The sequence below is a fragment of the Bidens hawaiensis genome, unplaced genomic scaffold, assembly GCF_021521415.1.
Source record: "Bidens hawaiensis isolate Kalapana, Puna unplaced genomic scaffold, B.hawaiensis_p1.1 tig00025972_1, whole genome shotgun sequence".
In the NCBI taxonomy this organism is placed as follows: domain Eukaryota; kingdom Viridiplantae; phylum Streptophyta; class Magnoliopsida; order Asterales; family Asteraceae; genus Bidens; species Bidens hawaiensis.
The window spans coordinates 3325-23578 of NW_027494169.1; the positions used below are offsets into that span (position 1 = coordinate 3325).

General features: G+C 43.0%; 2 protein-coding genes across 2 annotated transcripts; one reads left to right on the forward strand and one right to left on the reverse strand.

The window, feature by feature from the left end:
- Positions 1-328: 328 nt before the first annotated feature.
- Positions 329-5390, forward strand: LOC143572569 (putative serine/threonine-protein kinase WNK3). The gene is made up of 8 exons (XM_077057696.1): positions 329-423; positions 509-546; positions 1713-1940; positions 3008-3231; positions 3320-3477; positions 3553-3730; positions 3811-3939; positions 4467-5390. The coding sequence occupies exons 1-8, from the start codon at positions 352-354 to the stop codon at positions 5096-5098; spliced, it is 1659 nt and encodes a 552-aa protein (XP_076913811.1). The 5' UTR covers positions 329-351; the 3' UTR covers positions 5099-5390.
- Positions 5391-5856: 466 nt separating this feature from the next.
- Positions 5857-6225, reverse strand: LOC143572570 (uncharacterized). The gene has a single exon (XM_077057697.1). The coding sequence runs from the start codon at positions 6223-6225 to the stop codon at positions 5857-5859; it is 369 nt and encodes a 122-aa protein (XP_076913812.1).
- Between the last annotated feature and the right edge of the window lie 14029 nt (positions 6226-20254).

Genomic DNA, 20254 nt, shown 5'->3' on the forward strand with positions numbered 1-20254 from the left:
ATACTTCCAAATTCAACCTTTATTATTAATTTTAAATAATTAAAATTAGATTTGATCTGAACATAACATAAAACAGAACAATTTCAGTACCTCAAACTCCTCCTACATATTCAACTACTTAACTTCTTCTTCAAATCTCACTCAATTTCATCAAACACCCAAAACCCTAATTCTAATTTCATGCTTAAAACGCTATTCCAGCCAAAACCCACAAATCATTGCGTGTAAGTTCACTGAAATCACTTCAATTTGAGCTCAATTTTGTTCCTAAACAATTTGGGTTTCACGAACAAATAATAATAATAATAATAATAATAATAATAATATACAGAGTTGCCATTGGAATTGGCGATGTCGGATCACGAAGCGGAGGATTTGGATACTGAGTTCGTCGAGGTGGATCCGACTGGACGTTATGGACGGGTTAGCGGGTTTAATTTTTTATTAATTTGAATTTGATTAATATTTTTGGGTTCTGATATTATAGTGATATTGGGGTTATTTGCAGTATAAAGAAGTGCTGGGCAAAGGGGCTTTTAAAAAAGTGTATCCTTGATTTGTATTTTATAATATAATGAACTGCATTTGACAATTTGGTGTTGTAGAACTCGGGCGGTGGGGTACTGAATGGTGATTATTAGGGATCAATCGGGATTGATCGGATTGAAGTTTATAATGATGAGTTCAGTTTGATAATGTCTGTGTTGTAGAACTTGGGTGGGGGTACAAGCTAGCGATTAGTAGGGGTTAATCAGGACTGATCGGATTGGAATTTGGTGTGTAATTTCTCAAAATTATATATACATACAAAAATTTTCGATTTTTTTATATAGTTTTTTCAAACCTATTAGTCGGATGGAATTTTATATATAATTTTTTTATATTATATATAATATATTTTTTTATGTAGTTTTTCCAACTTGTTAATCGGACTGGATTAATATGTATAATTTTTCCAATACTTCAAAAATTTGACTAATTTGACTGTTTTTAACGAATCTTGACAGATATTTGATTGATTTTGACGGATTTTGATCGAAATTTGACTGCTTGTGAACAATTTGGACCGGCTTTGACTGACTTTTACATCAATATTGAAGTTTATAATGATGAATTCAATTTGATAATGCCAGTGTTGTAGAACTTGGGTGGTGGGGTACGGGCTAGCGATTAATATGGGTTAAGCGGGATGGATCGGATTGGATTTTGATATGTAATTTTTTGAAGTTATATATTCATACAAATAGTTTCAAAATTTTTTATATAGTTTTTCAAACCTGTAAATCGGATTGGAATTTTATGTATAGTTTTTTAAAATTATTTATACGTACGAATTGTTTCAAAATTGTTTATGTAGTTTTTCAAACTTATTAATCGGATTGAATTATTAAATATATTTTTTAAATACTTAAAATTTTGACTGATTTTAACAGGTCTTGACTGAAATTTGATCGAATCTGACAGATTTTGATTGAAATTTGAGTGATTTCGAAAGATTTGGGCCGATTTGGACCGGCTTTGACTGACTTTGACCAGCCTCTGATTTGTTGGTCCAATTTGATAAAATCGAATCGGTAGCATACTGATTAGTCGGTGACTAATCGCGGTTTTTACAACACTAGATACTGTTGATTAATTCATATGAAATTTGCAATTAGAAATTGGAGTTATCAGATTTACTTTTTGATTTCTTAATTATACTGGGAATTTAGATATAAAGCATTTGATGAATTGGAAGGTATTGAAGTAGCTTGGAATCAAGTAAAGGTTTCTGATTTCTTAAGGAATCCCGAGGAGTTGGAGCGTCTATACTCAGAAGTCCATTTGCTTAAAACACTTAAGCACAAGAATATTATCAAGTTTTACGGTTCTTGGGTTGATACAACGAACGAGCACATCAACTTTATTACCGAGATTTTCACATCTGGAACATTAAGACAGTAAGTTTACCTTGTTTTTGTGTTTTTTTTATTGCTTAGACATGTTAAAGACGGTTGCTTTGCATGGTGGCCTTAGATGATTGTGTGATTGTCAAATTTAAAGGTTTGGTTACTATCAAAGTTAATAGACTGTGCCTTAGATAGCCTGTAAATATTTGACCATTATTCTTTCTTGATATTTACAATTTAGCTATTCGTCGTTACTATAATTTAGGAATATGCATCTCAAAATAACCCCGAGAAACACAAACCTTCTTTATCTTACTAAGAGAGAATTATAGAGTTAAGTGATTTCTCGTATTACAAGGGAGATAAAGTTAATGTTTGTCCAGTAACTAGAGAGAAGACGTGATTCCCATCGACTACCTAGTGTTTGACTAAGACGAGAAATAGATGGTGGCAAGATATGCATTGGACAAAAAGAATTTGACCGAAAGTTTCTTGCATGAAATCTAGAGCCGAATAGCCGATTCTCATGTGCCCTTACGCAAGCACCATACAAGAGGGTAAGGAAGAAGAATTGTGTGTCGGTTAAGACTGATTGAGTTACAATCCAATCTTCAACAAGGAGATTGCAAAAAACGGTGACTTTGGATGGTGGTCATGGGTCGTGGCCTTTAGACCTTCAGATGATTATAACAAACAAACAAACGTATCCAATAGAAGCCCACGTAGTGCAAAGCTATTGGTAGGGTCTAGGAGGGTGGGATAAGGGCGAGCATTCCTCTGTTCTAGAGGACAGAGAGGCTGCTCCCACTGAGACCCCCCGACTCCAAAACCTTTCTTTGTTATAGTAATCCAGATAACATAAAATGTGACTTAGGGAATTAAAGCAACAACCATACAAAAAGTACTTCCAATGATAGTAGGCCACCGTTATTGCTTCATACTAAATGCTCGGTAATTATCAAAGTTAATAAGTAGTGTCTTACATAGAATAATCACACGAAACACAAATCGTCTTTAGCTTTACTAAGAGAGAATTATAGAGTTGTGTGATTTATTGTAACACAAGAGATGCAAATAAGCATGTAGATATGACTTCCGAGAATGTTTAACATTTACAGGTACCGCAAAAAACATAAACATGTAGATCTTAGAGCATTAAAAAAGTGGTCTAAACAAATACTGGAGGGACTTTTGTATCTTCATAGCCATGACCCACCCGTTATACACCGGGATCTAAAATGTGACAACATTTTTGTCAACGGGAATCAAGGAGAAGTTAAAATTGGAGATCTTGGATTAGCAGCCATTCTTCGTCAGGCGCGTTCGGCTCACAGTGTCATTGGTAAACACATACTTTTCTTTTATTCATTTGGTGACATATTTATTTTCTTTGCGAATGCGATTGTTCATGATTATAATATATAATCTAGGTACTCCTGAGTTCATGGCACCCGAGCTTTATGAGGAGGAATATAATGAACTTGTAGATATATACGCCTTTGGAATGTGCTTACTGGAACTAGTGACATTTGAGTATCCTTATTCCGAATGTGCCAATGCTGCTCAGATTTACAAGAAAGTAACAACGGTAAGTTTAGTTAATAGTTTTATCTATTAGTATCTTGAATAATCAGAATTTATCAAATATTTCAATCTTTTTTAGGGTGTAAAGCCGGCTTCATTAACGAAAGTTAAGGATCCCGAAGTCAGATCATTTTTCGAGAAATGTATTGCTAAGGTTTCTGATAGATTATCCGCTAAGGAGTTACTAATGGATCAGTTTCTGCAAGATGAGCATAGGGACATTATAAATAAACCAAGTCAATCAAATTCAAATCCAGGTAATATATGCAAGGAATTTTGCAAAATATTTTCTCGTGTATTTTTATTTTGTTACAAGTTTCTGATGATTTTTTTATAGATGATGTCGATAAGCTTGACAATGGTGAAAGCCAACCTTTTGCGGATGTTGGTAGAGATTTCACAGTCGAAGGTCAAGTGAGAGACTTGAATACCGTATTTCTAAAACTACGAATAGAAGATACTACAGGTTATCTGTTTATCTTCGTCGAAACTTATAGTTTTTTTACGGATTGAAACCGGTCGGCTTTGGTTAAGATTTTATATGAAGCTAAGTGTGTCGGTCTGTCGGACATGATTACAAAAGGGCTAATTGTATAAAATATTAAACCTATTTTGCTCTCGTTTTTATTTCGAGTCACTTTTTTGCACCCACACATCTTTAAAAAAAGTTTTTTGAAAAATTTAAATTTTTAAACAATTCGATTTAGGGTAATCTAATGATGCAGCTCGTGTTGGTAGCTTCATCATTTGCACTTTTTTCTTATGCTGACGTGGCAGTGGAAATCGTTTAACTTGCAAGATTACTCAAAATGAAAACTTTTTGACATTTCGAGCTTTTTTGGGTGCAAAAAATGTGAAATCCAAAATAGAATTAGTCTAAATTTGGTTACCTTCTTCTGCAATCTGCTCTTATAAAAAGCAATATTATTTCAATAATAAATTTTTATGATTTTATTCATCTTTAAATCTTGAAGTTTTGCATTTGTTTACTAGGTCAAATTCGGAACATTCATTTTCCATTTGATACCGACAACGATACATCAATAGCGGTTGCTAGCGAAATGGTTGAAGAACTGGACTTAACAGATCAAGACGTCTCCACACTTGCTGAAATGATCGATACAGAAATCCGTTCATGTATCCCAAACTGGGCCCCACGTGATTACTTTGATGATCAAGATAATGAACCTACACCCTCCGTTGACTCGACCTTTGACCATCCCGAAACCGAGTCAGCATCCCCTATGACCATCAAACCTTGTAGCTCACCTACCCTTTTAGCCCTTGAAAGATTACCTTCGGGTCGAAGATATTGGAGTGATTCACCGAAAGGATGTTTTACCCCTCCGTTTAGACCAGTTCCTTCAAATTTCTCGGAAGAAAACACACAAAAAACAGAAGATATTAATAATAATAATAACGATAATGATGACGAAAAAGTTGAAAATATCGTGGAAAAACTCGAGAATTTGTTATATGAGCAGCAAAAAGAGTTGGAAGAATTGAAAAGGAAGCACGAGCTGGCTGTTTCGGGTATTTTGAAAAAACTAACTCCAGAAACCCGTCGAGAAGTTGTGAACTTATGTAAAGTCGAGACCATCGAGGCGTCTGACTATGAAGTGTAAGTTTTTTCATTTTAAGGTTTTATAAAAGTCATAGAGTTTGATAATATTAGGGTTTGATTTGAGGACATCCCTAGGAATATACAAAGATATATAATGTTTTTTTTGAAGTATATAGACTTTATAGCGGTCAACATGTCATACTTCTACTTGTAGATTTGAACTTGGTAAAGGTTTTACGATGTTTTTTCTTTAAGTGTATGTTTGTACATATAGACGGATATACTCTTTATGTATTAACACAAAACGGATATAGTATTTTTTTTTATTTCGTTTGCAAGGTCGAGTTTAGTTTTGGTCAATTTGAGTATATATGTTTGTTATATTTGTAACACATTTTGGGTGTTATTGGGTAGAGATTTTACGGTGGCTACCGATTTGATTGGTTGAAAATAGTTACATATGTTATTCATGTGGTCGGTTTTTTTAGCAAACTATTACTGGTTGGTTAGTAGTGTATTGATGAGGTCGTTTAAGTGGGGTTGGTTATTACTTATCAGTTCTTTGTTTAATAAACTTTTTTTTTATCTTATTTTTGTACATGAAGTTAAAAAAACAATATTTATTATAATATAATTAATTCTTGTTTTGGTTTACATAATAATGTGATTTTCAAGGTAATTAAAGTATAATAAAACTTCTTCAAATTTGATACTATCTACACCAACTTTTTGAAATAATAAAAGAATACATTATACACAGTTAAATGAAAAATACTAAATCATACAAAAACAAAATGACTTTGAATGATTCATTCTAATCTAAGAAGCCCAAATTATGGCCATTGATGTTAAAAATACACCACAAGCAACAACCACTAGGCTTCTTTCTCTAATCAAAACCTTAAACAAATGAATCACAACTTCACTACTAATCTTCCTACCTTCCATTACCAACACTCTACGACGCTTACCCGCACATGCTAGCATCACAAACACCGTTATCAGCGTCACCATGGTGGCTCTAACCATAACCACCACTAATCCACCCACCATCAAAACGCTTGCAACCGGAATGTAGAACCACATCCACCATGATCCACTAAGGTCGTTACACGAATATAAGATGTACAAGGAGGATATCAAAAAGAACACGCATGAGACGATGGTGGTTCCGATGGCGGCTACCATTAGATTCTTTGGTGGTGGAGATGGATGAGAATGATGGTGGTGGTGGTTGATGGTCTTTGAATCATATGCATTGGTGGGATATATAAGAACAATAGTTTGATAATAACAATGTCTTAAAATATAGTCACATGTAGATATAATTTGAATCTTTTAAGTACAGCATTTTTGTCTAATTATGGGAGCCATAGTTGACCGTGGTCAACTTTTGTTATAAAATAGAATAAATGATAAACTTAACTCTTAAATAATTTCTTAATATGCTATTTAGTCCAAAACTTTTGAAACTATTAACGTCAATCTATAAAGGTTTAGTTTGGAGTTGATATCATTTGTGATTTGACACTTGTTATATTTTGGTTTGGGCCCAAAATACTTTCTTTTAATGGATATTTGAATTTTATGACATTTTTTTTTCTGAAATTTTCTTTAATATAATCATATATCACATGGTAGGAACAGTCTTCTTCTCGTTTTTTACCTTATCTAAAATCCGTGATACAATTTAAGCCATCGAAACATGCACATACAAAAATAAATAAAAAAAATAATATCAATAAAAGAAAAAGGAAAAACTATGTTATTAATAGTTTATCTTTATTAACAATATTTTAATGTTAAGTTATTATGTTCCAAAACTTATTGATGTAGTTAACAATTCACGTGTAGAAGTACCGTTCATAAACTAATATAAAACAATTTAGAAATAAAGAGCATAATAAACGACTTGAATAGTTTAATTAAAAGTAATATTTGATTAATCTTAACTTCACTTCAGACGTTGAGAAACTCACATCAAGATGATCACCTTCCCATAGGGCCATAACACATGCAAAATACAGGTACACCTTTTAAGTATGAGTTCACATTTTCTAAGTATGTTGTCGGAACGTCAGTTTACCTTCTATTTCAATATAAATAAACATTTGTTTAGCCAAAGTGCAAACATACCTTCTCACTCGTCCACACCAAAAACGTACTTGAAAGTATCAAACTGTTTAATGCTAAATAATTAACACACTCATGGGAGCGTTGTGCGTTGAGTCTAGCCGAACTTGAAAGTTTCAAACTGTTTTATCCTGAACTTTGATAAATATTATTTTTAATAATTTAATATTTAATAGTAGTAATCGAGTCAAGTTGAGCACTCGTGCTATAAATAAAGGCTCAATCAAGCTTATGTTGAATTTTGTGCTTCGAGTTCATAATGGAATCAAACTAACTGAGCTTGGCATGAGGCTCATTTGGTATGTTGAATTTTGTGACCAGCTAGAACCCTAATAACCATTTTTTTAAACAATAAAACTTCATTCAAACAACTAGTGAGACATGAAGAGGTATGTACCCGCCTCAACACCGAGCAAGGCGGGTCAACCCACAAGATAAAGACATTATGAAGGCACAAAGCCAAAAACCTATGCGCATGGCGCATACAAAACATGCTCAGGCATCATATGCCCAGGCACACATATGCTCGCGCATCACATATGCGCGCGGCGCATCAGCGCGCGGCGCATATCACATGCTCGTGCATATCACATCTGCCCGGACACACATGCTCGCGCATCACATATGCGCGCAGCGCATCAGCGCGCGGCGCATATCACATGCTCGTGCATATCACATCTGCGCATGAAATATCTGCGCGTGAGAATAAAGAGAAGACCTCGCGCATCCTCAGGATGGGCGCATATCACACGTGCGCATAATCAACCTCGTCCTTATCCAAATCAGGATTAGGGCAACCTTGATTGTGCACGTCAGACAACCTTCCAGAAGGCATCTTTTTAAGGAGAAAGAATATGCTGATGTTGACAGCTGCCAAATGAGAGGTCGACAACTCAGCATGACACATGTGTTACCACGTGATTACAACCAACGAGAAAGCGCCAGGTGTCCCAGAGGACACGTGGCACAGTGCGATTGGAGGAAGCCAACGAGGTTGAGCCCAACCGGTGGTAACCTTAGCACTATAAATACAGCATCAACTCCACTTTGATGAGACATTCATACTCAATCATTGACAGTTACAAGCAGTGATAACACATTCAATCATATTGAATCACATTCACTCACAGTCAGTTACATACAAAACAGACAGTCTCACAATCAGGGGGTATTAAGCTATTCAGCAATACTCTTGAGATTCTCTGACACACATTATTATCTTCTCCACAAATATACTGATTCTCACGCCGGAGGGTTACCCCAAAGAGGACCCCTCTGTCCCTTTCTGAGGGGTAAGTAACGGCGCTGTTCATTTTGTAGGTGGAAGAACACAGACCCAGAAGAACCATCGGTGAAATAGTATAATCACACCCGAGGAAAGTAGATCAGCTACCAGTGAGTAGATCCACGTTTCGTCATTGGCGCCATCCACTGTTACAAACGGCAATCAGATCTCATCAGATCTATAAAAAAAAAAAAAAAAATCAATCACCATGGTTTCTGGAGTTCGTAACGTTGATCAAGCTCTGGAGGATATTGAACGTGAGGGTGTTAACGACGGACAGCAAGTTCTGAGGGTTCCGCGTGATTCTACGCGTACCACCAGCAACCGTCCCTTCGTCACAACCCCTCACGGCCAGACTGAAACTCCTCCAGACGATCTCACGTTACAAAATATGGCCGGCGCGAAACTGAAAGGACCAATGGGTCCAGAAGAAGAAACAAATGATCCAAATGAATGGCTCATAAACGAGCAGCGGCGTCTGATGGAAAAATACAATGAAATGGTCAAGCAGAAAAAGCTAGCCGACCAAACACAAAGGCAAGCTTTTGATAAGCAGACTACAAAAAGGCCGCGCGCGCCGGAAGAAGGACATTCTGTTCACACTGCACACACTGAGTTCAGTGATGAAGAAGTGCATAGCATGAGGAAGACACGGGATACTCATGCAGGAGGCTCGCAGCTCCGCGCGCCTGTGAACATGGCGCCTGGAGCCAGAGCAGATCTGGATCTGCACATGCCATACAGCCCACCGGTCAGAGGGCAAGTGGACGTAACCACGCCCTACAGACCAGCCATCCTGGTAAAACACTCAAAGTTCACTGCGCGCATCGCGCAGGCTCCCATCCAGCACAAGACCAAGATGCCAAGTGGTCTGGGCAAATATGATGGCACAACAGATCCAGATGACTTTTTGCAAGGTTTCTATAACACGGGAAACCTAGAGAGCTGGACGATGCCAACATGGTGTCATATGTTTGCTCGCTGCCTCACGGGCGCAGCGCGGGTATGGTTCGAGAGCTTGCCGACAGGGCAAATTGATGGGTTCGAGGAACTATTAGAAAAGTTCCAAGCCCACTTCGTACAGCAGCGCAGGCACACGCGCGATCCTGATGACATCATGCACTGCATACGCAGGAATGATGAAACGATTGAAGATTACATCACTCGTTTCAATCAGGAATCCCTGGCAATCGGGGGTATAACTGAGCAGCTCCTGCGCGTGGCCTTTATACAAGGCGCGCGCAGTGATCAACTCCGCCGGGCTCTCGTAAGCAAAGATGGCATGCCCACCACGTGGGCCAAGTTAATGGAGGCATCGCGAGTTTTCGCGAGAAATGAGAAACAGATTGCCCAAGACAGGGCAAGAGAAAGAGCGCATCAGGCAGAATCACCGCGCAGCAAAGAGAAGAGGGCCAAACAGAACTCTGTATGGTCCAGGTTGCAGCCAACAAGTTTTTCTTCCGCGGAAAAACAAGCGCAACCAACCTCACCCCAGCCCCAAAAAGAAGTTCGTAATCGCGGGGAGGGTGACAAGAGGGAGGGCGGCAGAGATCCTAGCAGACCTCTGCCAAGAATATGGACACCCCTCACTAAAACACCTTCACAGGTGTTAAGTACTGAGAATGTCCAATTCAAGCCCCCCAAGCAACTACACTATAAGGGACCGCAAAACAGTGGCAAATATTGTGAATTTCACAGGTCCCCGGGCCACAACACCGACGCATGCCATCATTTAAAGGATGCGATCGAGAAGGATGTAAAGTCAGGCAGGCTGGCTCACTTGGTAAAAAATCAAAGAATAGAAGATGAGCAACCGGAAGGAGCCTCTGCCAGCAAGAAATACAAAAGAATCTGTGTGGCTGAGGGGGGACGACAAGGGCAGACGTCAAAAAAGAGAAGCGCGCAAATCCACGGAGATTGGCGCGAGCAGCAAGTCATCTTCCCAAGAATCAGGGGAGGCCCTTCAATAAGCAGTCCTCTCGTCATCACCACACACATTGCTCATTACGAAGTGTCAAAGGTCCTGGTGGACACTGGAAGCGAATCTGACATTATGTATGAGCAGTGTTTCAGAAAGTTAGACCCGGCAGACCAAGCGCGGCTCGAAATTGTGAACGCACCAATCTGTGGTGTTTCAAATGAAATCATCCATCCACTGGGCCAGATTCAGTTTGAATTGACTATGGGGGATGATGAGCACAAGCGAGCAGAAGTTGTCAACTTCTTGGTCTTGCCTACCACGTCATGCCACAATATGATCCTGGGTAGGGGAACGATCGCCCAATTTAATGCTGTACCGTCGCCAGCGCACGGCGCTTTGGGGTTTCCTACACCAACGGGCGTAACATTTGTTTATCGCGATCATTTGTGCGCAGTGACAAGTACGCCGCGGGAGGGGAGAATGAAACTTCAAATGGCGGACAATGCGCCAGAGAAGTGGATTTTAAACCCAAAATTCCCCGAGCAAACGGTCACAATTGGCGCTACCATTTCAGATGAAACGAGATTGAGAATGAAAAGGTTGCTCACAAAATACACGTCGGTCTTCGCGTGGCAACACTCCGATATGACTGGGGTCCCGCGAGACTTGGCGCAACATTCTCTTAACACGTTCAAGTCGGTGGAGCCAATTGCTCAGAAAAAGAGAATCATGGGGGATGAAAAGGCGAAGGCCATGAATGAGCAAGTTGAGGACCTGTTACGCGCAAACATCATCCGCCCGATCCGATACCAGACGTGGGTAGCCAATCCTGTGATGGTAAAGAAAAGCAACGGGTCATGGAGGATGTGTATTGACTTTAAGGACCTCAACAAAGCATGTCCGAAAGACTGTTACCCCCTCCCAAACATCGACGCAAAGGTGGACTCCGTGGCGCCATTCAAGCTCAAATGTTTCCTGGATGCCTACAAAGGCTATCACCAGATTCAAATGGCACCACAGGACGAAGACAAGACTGCCTTCAGAACCGACAAGGGTGTTTTTTGTTACACAAAAATGCCCTTTGGTTTAAAGAATGCAGGCGCAACCTATCAGAGACTTATGGATTCGGTTTTCAGTGAACAAATCGGAAGAAATCTAGAAGTCTACGTTGATGATTTGGTGATCAAGAGCATGGAGGAGAGACAAATGCTCAAAGACATCGAGGAAACTCTTCAGCGCCTAACGGAAGTTAACATGAAGCTCAACCCGAGCAAATGTACTTTTGGCGCGGAAGAGGGGAAATTTCTTGGTGTAATGGTCACTAAGGATGGTTTCAAGGTGAACCCTGAAAAGGTGGAAGCCATCCTTGACATGCCTTCACCATCCACCATGAAAGAGGTTCAGAAGCTGAATGGTAGACTGGTGTCAATCAACAGGTTCCTAGCGAACCACGCCAGCAAATCTACTCCATTCGTTAACACTTTGAGAAACTGCTTGAAGAAGAGCCAATTCAAGTGGACGCCTGAGGCTGAGCAAGCTTTCACTGAGATAAAAGAATGTCTCATAAAGCTGCCCGCGCTCACAGCTCCACTTCCTGGCGAAACCCTTACATTGTACTTGTCAGCTGGAGATCGCGCCATCGGCGCAGTATTATTGGTGGATCGCAAGGGGATCCAAACGCCAATATACTATGTGAGTCGGGTGCTCACAGACCCTGAGACGCGCTATTCCATCATGGAAAAGTTAGTTTTGTCATTAACACACGCGTCACGCAAGCTCCATAGATACTTCAATGGTCATCCTATTGAAGTTCTGACTGGTTACAACATCCAGCAAGTCTTGCGACGTCCTGCGCTATCCGGATGGCTGACAAAGTGGGCGCTGGAATTAGGTGAACACACGATCACCTATAAGCCCCGTCCAGCAATAAAGGGTCAAGTTTTAGCGGATTTCATCACGGAAATCCCAGAGGGAAAGATTGAAGAAGCTCAGCGCGAGGTAGACCCTCCGCGAGCAAATGATGAAGAAGATGTTTGGAGGCTATTCACTGATGGAGCCTCCAACAACGAAGGGTCCGGCGCAGGCCTCAAACTGGTGGACCCTGATAATCATGAATATACTTATGCTATTAGGTTGGACTTCAAGAGTACCAACAATGAGGCTGAGTATGAAGCCCTGCTGGCTGGTCTGCGCATTGCGCGCAAGTTTGGAGTTAAAAGACTAGAGGCTCATGTTGATTCTTACTTGGTAGCAGCTCAGGTCAACGGCCTTTATGACGCCAAGGAGAACACAATGCCTCTATATCTAGAGCAGGCAAAAAAGCTCGTTGAGCAGTTTGACTTCTTCAGAATCATACACATCTCGCGCAGCGAAAATAAGTCTGCTGACGCGTTGAGTAAGATGGCTTCAACTAATTTTGATCACTTTGGCAAAGATGTCAGGGTGGAAGTGATGAGCAGCCCGTCAGTGCAGACGCAATCTGTCCTTGTAATTCATACAACCCCTTCATCCTGGGTAACTCCAATAATGGAATTCCTGAAGGAGGGGAAGTTACCGGACGATCGCGCACAGGCGAGAAAGATAAGACACAAGGCGCAGAACTATGAACTACTTGATGGTACAGTATATCGGCGCTCTTATCTTGGACCGCTCATGAAATGCCTGGATGCTGAAGAAGCAAGCTATGTGATTAGGGAGATTCATGAAGGAATCTGCGGAATACACGCTGGCCCGCGCATGGTGGTTGCCAAGGCAATGAGCGCAGGCTACTATTGGCCAGGCATGTACTTGGATGCGCTAAAAGAAATCCAAAAATGCAAGGCATGTCAGAGCTACGCGCCAAACACCATGCGTCCAAAGAACAACTTGATTCCAGTGACCTCCGCATGGCCTTTCCACAAATGGGCCATTGATATTGTGGGGCCCCTGCCGCAAGCGCAAGGGCGAGTGAAATTTTTGGTAGTGGCGATAGACTATTTCACAAAATGGGTTGAGGCCAAGCCACTAGCAAAAATCACAGCTGAGGCGATGAAGCAATTTATCTGGAGCCACATCATTTGCCGTTTTGGCCTTCCTATGGAAATTGTGAGCGACAATGGCAAACAATTCACTGACAGGAAGATCTCCAGCTGGCTCAAAGAATTGCAAATCAACCAAATCTTCACTTCGGTCTACCACCCTCAAGGGAATGGCCAAGTGGAGCGCGCGAATCAAAGTTTGTTAAATGGGCTTAAGAAAAGGTTGGAGGGGGAATCCCATTCTTGGGTCGAAGAGTTACCTAATGTCCTGTGGGCGCACAGGACATTAAGCAAAACTAGCAATGGCGAATCCCCGTTCAGCCTAACCTATGGGACAGAGGCTATGATCCCAGCAGAAATTGGATGCCCATCCCATAGGGTACTCATGATGAGCAAGTCTGATAACGAGCGCGAAAGAAGATTGGACCTCAACTTGCTTGAAGGGCGCAGAGAAGAGGCTATCATCAATGAAGCCAAATACAAGAAAAAGCTGGAAAAATATTATAATCAGCGCGTTAAAGAATGCCACTTCAAGAAAAATGATTTTGTCCTTCGAAACAATGAAGCTAGCCGCGTGATACCCCCAGGAAAAATGTCCCCCAATTGGGAGGGACCTTATCAAATTTCATAAGATTTGGGGAAAGGCGCGTACACTTTAAAAGATTTGAATGGAAAAAAGATACCGCGCGCGTGGAACGCGGCACAGCTTAGAAAATGCTTCATGTAAATGTTCAAATATGTAATCAAGGCTTTTAAGCCATCATGAATGATGATTCGCGCTATCTTTCAATATTTGTTCTATTACCTTTGCATACATGTTTCACACTTCCTTTATTAATTTGGAGCAATATGACAACACTATATTGACTTCAAAGCAAAATAAAGCGAAGTAAAACATACATGCGCGAGCCTTAGCTCAAACGCGTTAACGAGTCTTAACTCTAAAACGCCAGGGCCTTAGCCCAAACTTACGAGCCTTAGCTCAAACACGTTAATGAGTCTTAACTCTAAAAACGTCAGGGCCTTAGCCCAAAACAAAGAGCCTTAGCTCAAAACACTCATAAACATCCATCTTACATCCCGCGCAGCCTGATCATAAAAATCCTTAAACACAACTAAGGCAAAGTACATGCCATATCATGTTAAGGTCTCAGGTCGAGGTCGCGCGCGGAATCATAGTGGATATCTGAGTAACACACGCTGACATGTAATGGCTAGACTCATACTTCCATATAAAAACCGCGCGACAACGACGCGCAAAAAAAAAAGGAATAATGAAAAAGTTAGCGCGCATGTCAGCATAAACAAGATACTGCGAAACCACAAACAAAATAGAACAGAGGTTAAGTGAATAATTTCCTTACAACCTTGTTCTTATTTTAACGTGCAAGCATATCTTATATCTATACAAGCAAACATGAGGAGATGAATGAAAATGCGCAAGATGTGAAAAAGAGAAAACAAGTTTCATTCCATTGCATTGAAATTTACAAGTATGATGAGTTACAAATTACAAGTATAAAAAAATTAAATATATAAAATTTGATGAAGGGCTTCTCAAGTCTCCACGTCGACTTCAGCCACTTCATCACCTTCATCATCTCCCGCGGCATCTGGCACGGCCTGCTCCTCATCTCCGAACTGACCATAGTCAAGTTCTTCCTCCTCATTGGAGTCTTCTATCACGACGGTGTCAGGAGCAGATTTATTCGCAGCGCCAGAGCCGCTGGCAGGGGCAACATCCCCCGCGCCACCATCATCGCTACCAGCCCTCTCGCATTCATCGAGCAACTTCTTTAGCGCGCCGAGGTCGGGCTGGTCAGCAAGCGCAGCAATCTGCAAAATCAATAGAAAAGTATTGAGTACAAAACACTTGGAAAATTAATCAAGTAAAACTCATTAAGGTCAAGGTACCTGCATAAGAATGGGGATGGGAGTATTCATATACTTTTCCCCCACCGCGGCCATGTCCGCGCAGGCCGCGTCGCTCTTGTAAGGGTACTCGGATGGGTTCTTCTTCAACATGCCATATTCATACCCATCCGTAAACCCTTCAGCTCGGCCCACCAAGCGCGCGGCGGCATTGCAGTCCATCACAAGGGCCTGAAACTCGGCGGAATATTTCATCGCCAAAGCGCAGCGAGTTATGCCCTGTGACACCAGCCATTGGCGATCCTGCGCGAGGCCAGCAACAGACGTCTCGAGGACAGGAACCTGGGAGTTTAATAACTCAACAGTTTCCTTAGTCTTTTTTAGCTCCTCCTTATCAGACGCTGCTGCCGCCAAAATTTTTTCTTTCTCCGCCTGCGCAGCACCAAGTGCTTCCTGGCTGGACGCCGCCGTCGCCAAGGCCTCATCTCTATCGGCCTGCGCGGCCGCCAACTCCCTCTTCAGGCGCGCAACCTCGCTCTCCAGTGATGATTTTTCAGTGATACTCTGGACGATAGCTTGGTCACGCGCCTCAGCCTGCTGTTCCAAGACACGCACTCTACGCGCGTACTTGGCAACTTCGGCCTCCGCCAACTGCTGCTTCTCCCGCGCAGCTTGGAGCTCATGCCCGCGCTTAATATAGGCGGTGTTGGCGCTTGCTCGGTTTTCACTGAGCTCCGCCTGGAGTTTCTCAGCTCGTGCGCGAGCATCAGAAAGGTTCCAGGCAGCCACCTTAGCCTCTTGCTGGGCTGCCACAAGAGCATCGCGTACTTTAATATAATCGCGATGAAGCTCTTGGGAGGCAGCAAAGAAAGCTGACCCAGCGAAAATATGATCGTTGAGCAAGTCAGCGCGGGTGCGCTCCTCCTGATACCTCCTTTCAGTAGGAGGCACGGCATGAGCCCAGAAGTCCTCGCATACGCCCATGGATTGGAAGGAACTGTCTTCATTAATATTCCATCTCGGGCGATAAACGTGGTCACCTTCCTACAAAACACAAGAAATGTTCTAAGTCATAAACATACTTATATGGAGGTACGCGCAGCGGAGCAACAAATTAAAACATACCTGCGGGGATGAAGCAGAAAAGTCAGCGCCAGCCCCACCAGAAGTATGCGCTGCGAAGACTTGTGGCATCGCAGGGCTGGCGCGGTCTCCCAAGGAGTCCTCAGCTTGAGCCCCCTCATCCTCCTCATCTTCTTGAATAGGCCTCTTCTCCTGCGACCTGGGGGGCTCCAAACCAGCATCGCGGAGAGGGCTGCGCGTAGGAGGAGGCGAGGGAGGTCTCGACGCCGCCAGTTCGGCGCGCAATACGGCTTCCTGCTCCTTTGTAACCCCAATAAGGGGAGAATCAGCACTAGCAGGAGCAGGACCAGAACCAGCGGCGCCGCCAACGCCGCCAGGAGTGTCACCGGCAACTTGTACGCCAGCTACAACTCCTATGAACAAATCAACAAGGAAAAATGGTTTATGACTGAATCCAAAAGAAAAGTAAAGAAGACAAGTGTGCAAAACATACCTTGGCGCAATTCTGTTCGCGCGGCGAACATCGCCATAAAATTCATTCTACCCTTTTCAGAGGGTAGAACAGGGGACTCCGAAGCAGCCCCCGGCGCAGCCTTAGCACCTTGTGGCGCCTCCGGCTGATCTGCTACCGTCGCCGGTTCTGCAAACATTCAAAGGAGCAAAGGTTTAACAACAATTCAATCAGATGAAGATAAACAAAGTATACCTGTTGCAGGCGCGGCACTGCTTCTCTCTTCAGCCGCGCGAACGGAGGAGGTGACGCCACCATACCTCAAGTGGACAGGAGGTCTGCCCACTCTCACAGGCAGGGAAGCTAAAGAAACCTTGGTGGTAAACACCTGGGTTTCCTTAGGTCCCTTCGTTTGAGCATGGGGATGAGCAACAGGGGTGTCATTTTTCTTCTGTTTCTTACTGGCCCCTGCGCCAGATTTCCCCTTAGCTTTGCGCTTTAGTAGGGGCGCCTCCTCTTCCTCCTCCTCCTCTTCCGCGAGCTCCAGCTCGTAGTTTTCAAGCGCATCTGCAAAAACAAACAACAGAACTGTTAATAAACTTGGGTATTCTAAAGGAATGAGCATAAGTGCGAAGGCTTACCAGGCGCGTCACTGTCAAAGTCAAATTCCAGATCCACTGGGATGAACATGTCATCGAAGCGATCTGGGAAACCAACTTCCCCAGCGCCAAGCGCGACGGAGCCACCCTCCACCTGTTCATCATAAGCGGCAAGGACATAATCCTTGGTGACTGCGCAAAAACAAGTCAAGTGATATCAGCAAAAGAATTATGTTCGCGCAGAAAAAGAAATAAAGCAATGAAATAAACTTACACAACCCGTCGACTTGGATAACGGGCTCAAGCGCGCTGTCGGCCCATAGCTTACTCATGCCGACCCCCACCAGCGCCTCCTCGCAAATTTTCTTCGCGGGGGATGGTTCGGCGGTCAGTTTCTTAACCCAGGCGCCAGTTGGGTTCTTGAGGACACCCTCATCCGCAGGCGCAGAAGAGATAGAGCGCATGGTCATACGGATGGGGATCACACCAGCCCTTATGTAAAAGAACCTCTCAGACCAGTCATGAAGGCTCTTGAATGAAACAGTGGAGCACTTCACCTTCTGACTGCGAGGAATGAAAGAGATCCAATTGTCCTGGATCTTGGGCTTGTAAAAATATTGAAAGCGCCGAGGAGTGGGTTCCTCGCGCTGGGATTTGCACATGAACTCAAAGTGAGTCACGCGCACGAGTCCAAACGGATGGACTTGGGATATATGAATCCCATAGAACTTCAGCAGTGCACCCACAAACCTTGTCATCGGGAGACGAAGGTTGCAGTGGGTGAAAAAGTGGCTATATAGGGATATATAGCCGGCAGGCGGGTCCGCCGCCGTTTGCCCGGACCTGGGCAACATGCAGCCAAACAGGGTGGGAAAGCCCTGAGAGGCGATGAGGTTGTCGAGATCGGCCTGCTTCAATTTGCAGAGGATTTCATTCCACCTTTTGGTGGCCTTGGTCCTCCCTACTTCCTCCGATGTGGTCTCAACAACCCTCTTCCCTTTCCCCTTTTGCTTCAATGTCGACATCACCACAGATTTCACACGGCGTCTTCGAGAGGCAACAGAGGTGATTGAGGGGCTAGACGAGTCTGAACTATCAGACATACAACTGCAGCAGCAGATAATCGAGAAATCGAAAAGATGAAAACACTCAAATCAGAATGTGAAAGGCAGAAACTAGAAAATTATCAACAATTAAGATGAAGATAAAAATTTCCTAAGGGCCTCCTTTTATAGGCCCAGGAGAGAGAAATGTGGCAGCTGATCGGATTTCACGCGCCCCCACTCGCGGGTGCAAGCCAACGAGGGCGCGACACGTGTCCCTAACACTGTTGAGGGGACATAAAAATGTAACCGACCTGCCACGGAACAGAGACGCGCCCCCACTCGCAGGTGCTAACCAATGCGAGCGCGACACGTGTTCAGGACAGCTGTGTGAGGGGACATGAAAGGCAACTGTAGCACCTCGAGCACACGAAACGTCTGACACGTTTACGGTGCACGTCACCACCAACTAACCACGTGTTTGGACCCTTCGTTTTCAACCAAATGGATAGAACTTCGCGCAACGATGGAAGCAACCAGGAAAAAGACAAAACCCCATTAAAAGACAAAAATCAGTAAGTCTAATATCCATCTTACCGCGCTCGCGCGAGATAAGACACACATTAGACTGGGGGGGCTTGAAGAGGTATGTACCCGCCTCAACACCGAGCAAGGCGGGTCAACCCACAAGATAAAGACATTATGAAGGCACAAAGCCAAAAACCTATGCGCATGGCGCATACAAAACATGCTCAGGCATCATATGCCCAGGCACACATATGCTCGCGCATCACATATGCGCGCGGCGCATCAGCGCGCGGCGCATATCACATGCTCGTGCATATCACATCTGCCCGGACACACATGCTCGCGCATCACATATGCGCGCAGCGCATCAGCGCGCGGCGCATATCACATGCTCGTGCATATCACATCTGCGCATGAAATATCTGCGCGTGAGAATAAAGAGAAGACCTCGCGCATCCTCAGGATGGGCGCATATCACACGTGCGCATAATCAACCTCGTCCTTATCCAAATCAGGATTAGGGCAACCTTGATTGTGCACGTCAGACAACCTTCCAGAAGGCATCTTTTTAAGGAGAAAGAATATGCTGATGTTGACAGCTGCCAAATGAGAGGTCGACAACTCAGCATGACACATGTGTTACCACGTGATTACAACCAACGAGAAAGCGCCAGGTGTCCCAGAGGACACGTGGCGCAGTGCGATTGGAGGAAGCCAACGAGGTTGAGCCCAACCGGTGGTAACCTTAGCACTATAAATACAGCATCAACTCCACTTTGATGAGACATTCATACTCAATCATTGACAGTTACAAGCAGTGATAACACATTCAATCATATTGAATCACATTCACTCACAGTCAGTTACATACAAAACAGACAGTCTCACAATCAGGGGGTATTAAGCTATTCAGCAATACTCTTGAGATTCTATGACACACATTATTATCTTCTCCACAAATATACTGATTCTCACGCCGGAGGGTTACCCCAAAGAGGACCCCTCTGTCCCTTTCTGAGGGGTAAGTAACGGCGCTGTTCATTTTGTAGGTGGAAGAACACAGACCCAGAAGAACCATCGGTGAAATAGTATAATCACACCCGAGGAAAGTAGATCAGCTACCAGTGAGTAGATCCACGTTTATTCAAGACATAAGTATGGTTCTATTACTCGAAAGAAAATTACAAAATAATGATAACTCAACAATTATAAAAACTTATTGTAATGGAATCAAGTTTAGCAAATTACATGCCAATCCCATGATTATTCAACTCACCAATAATTA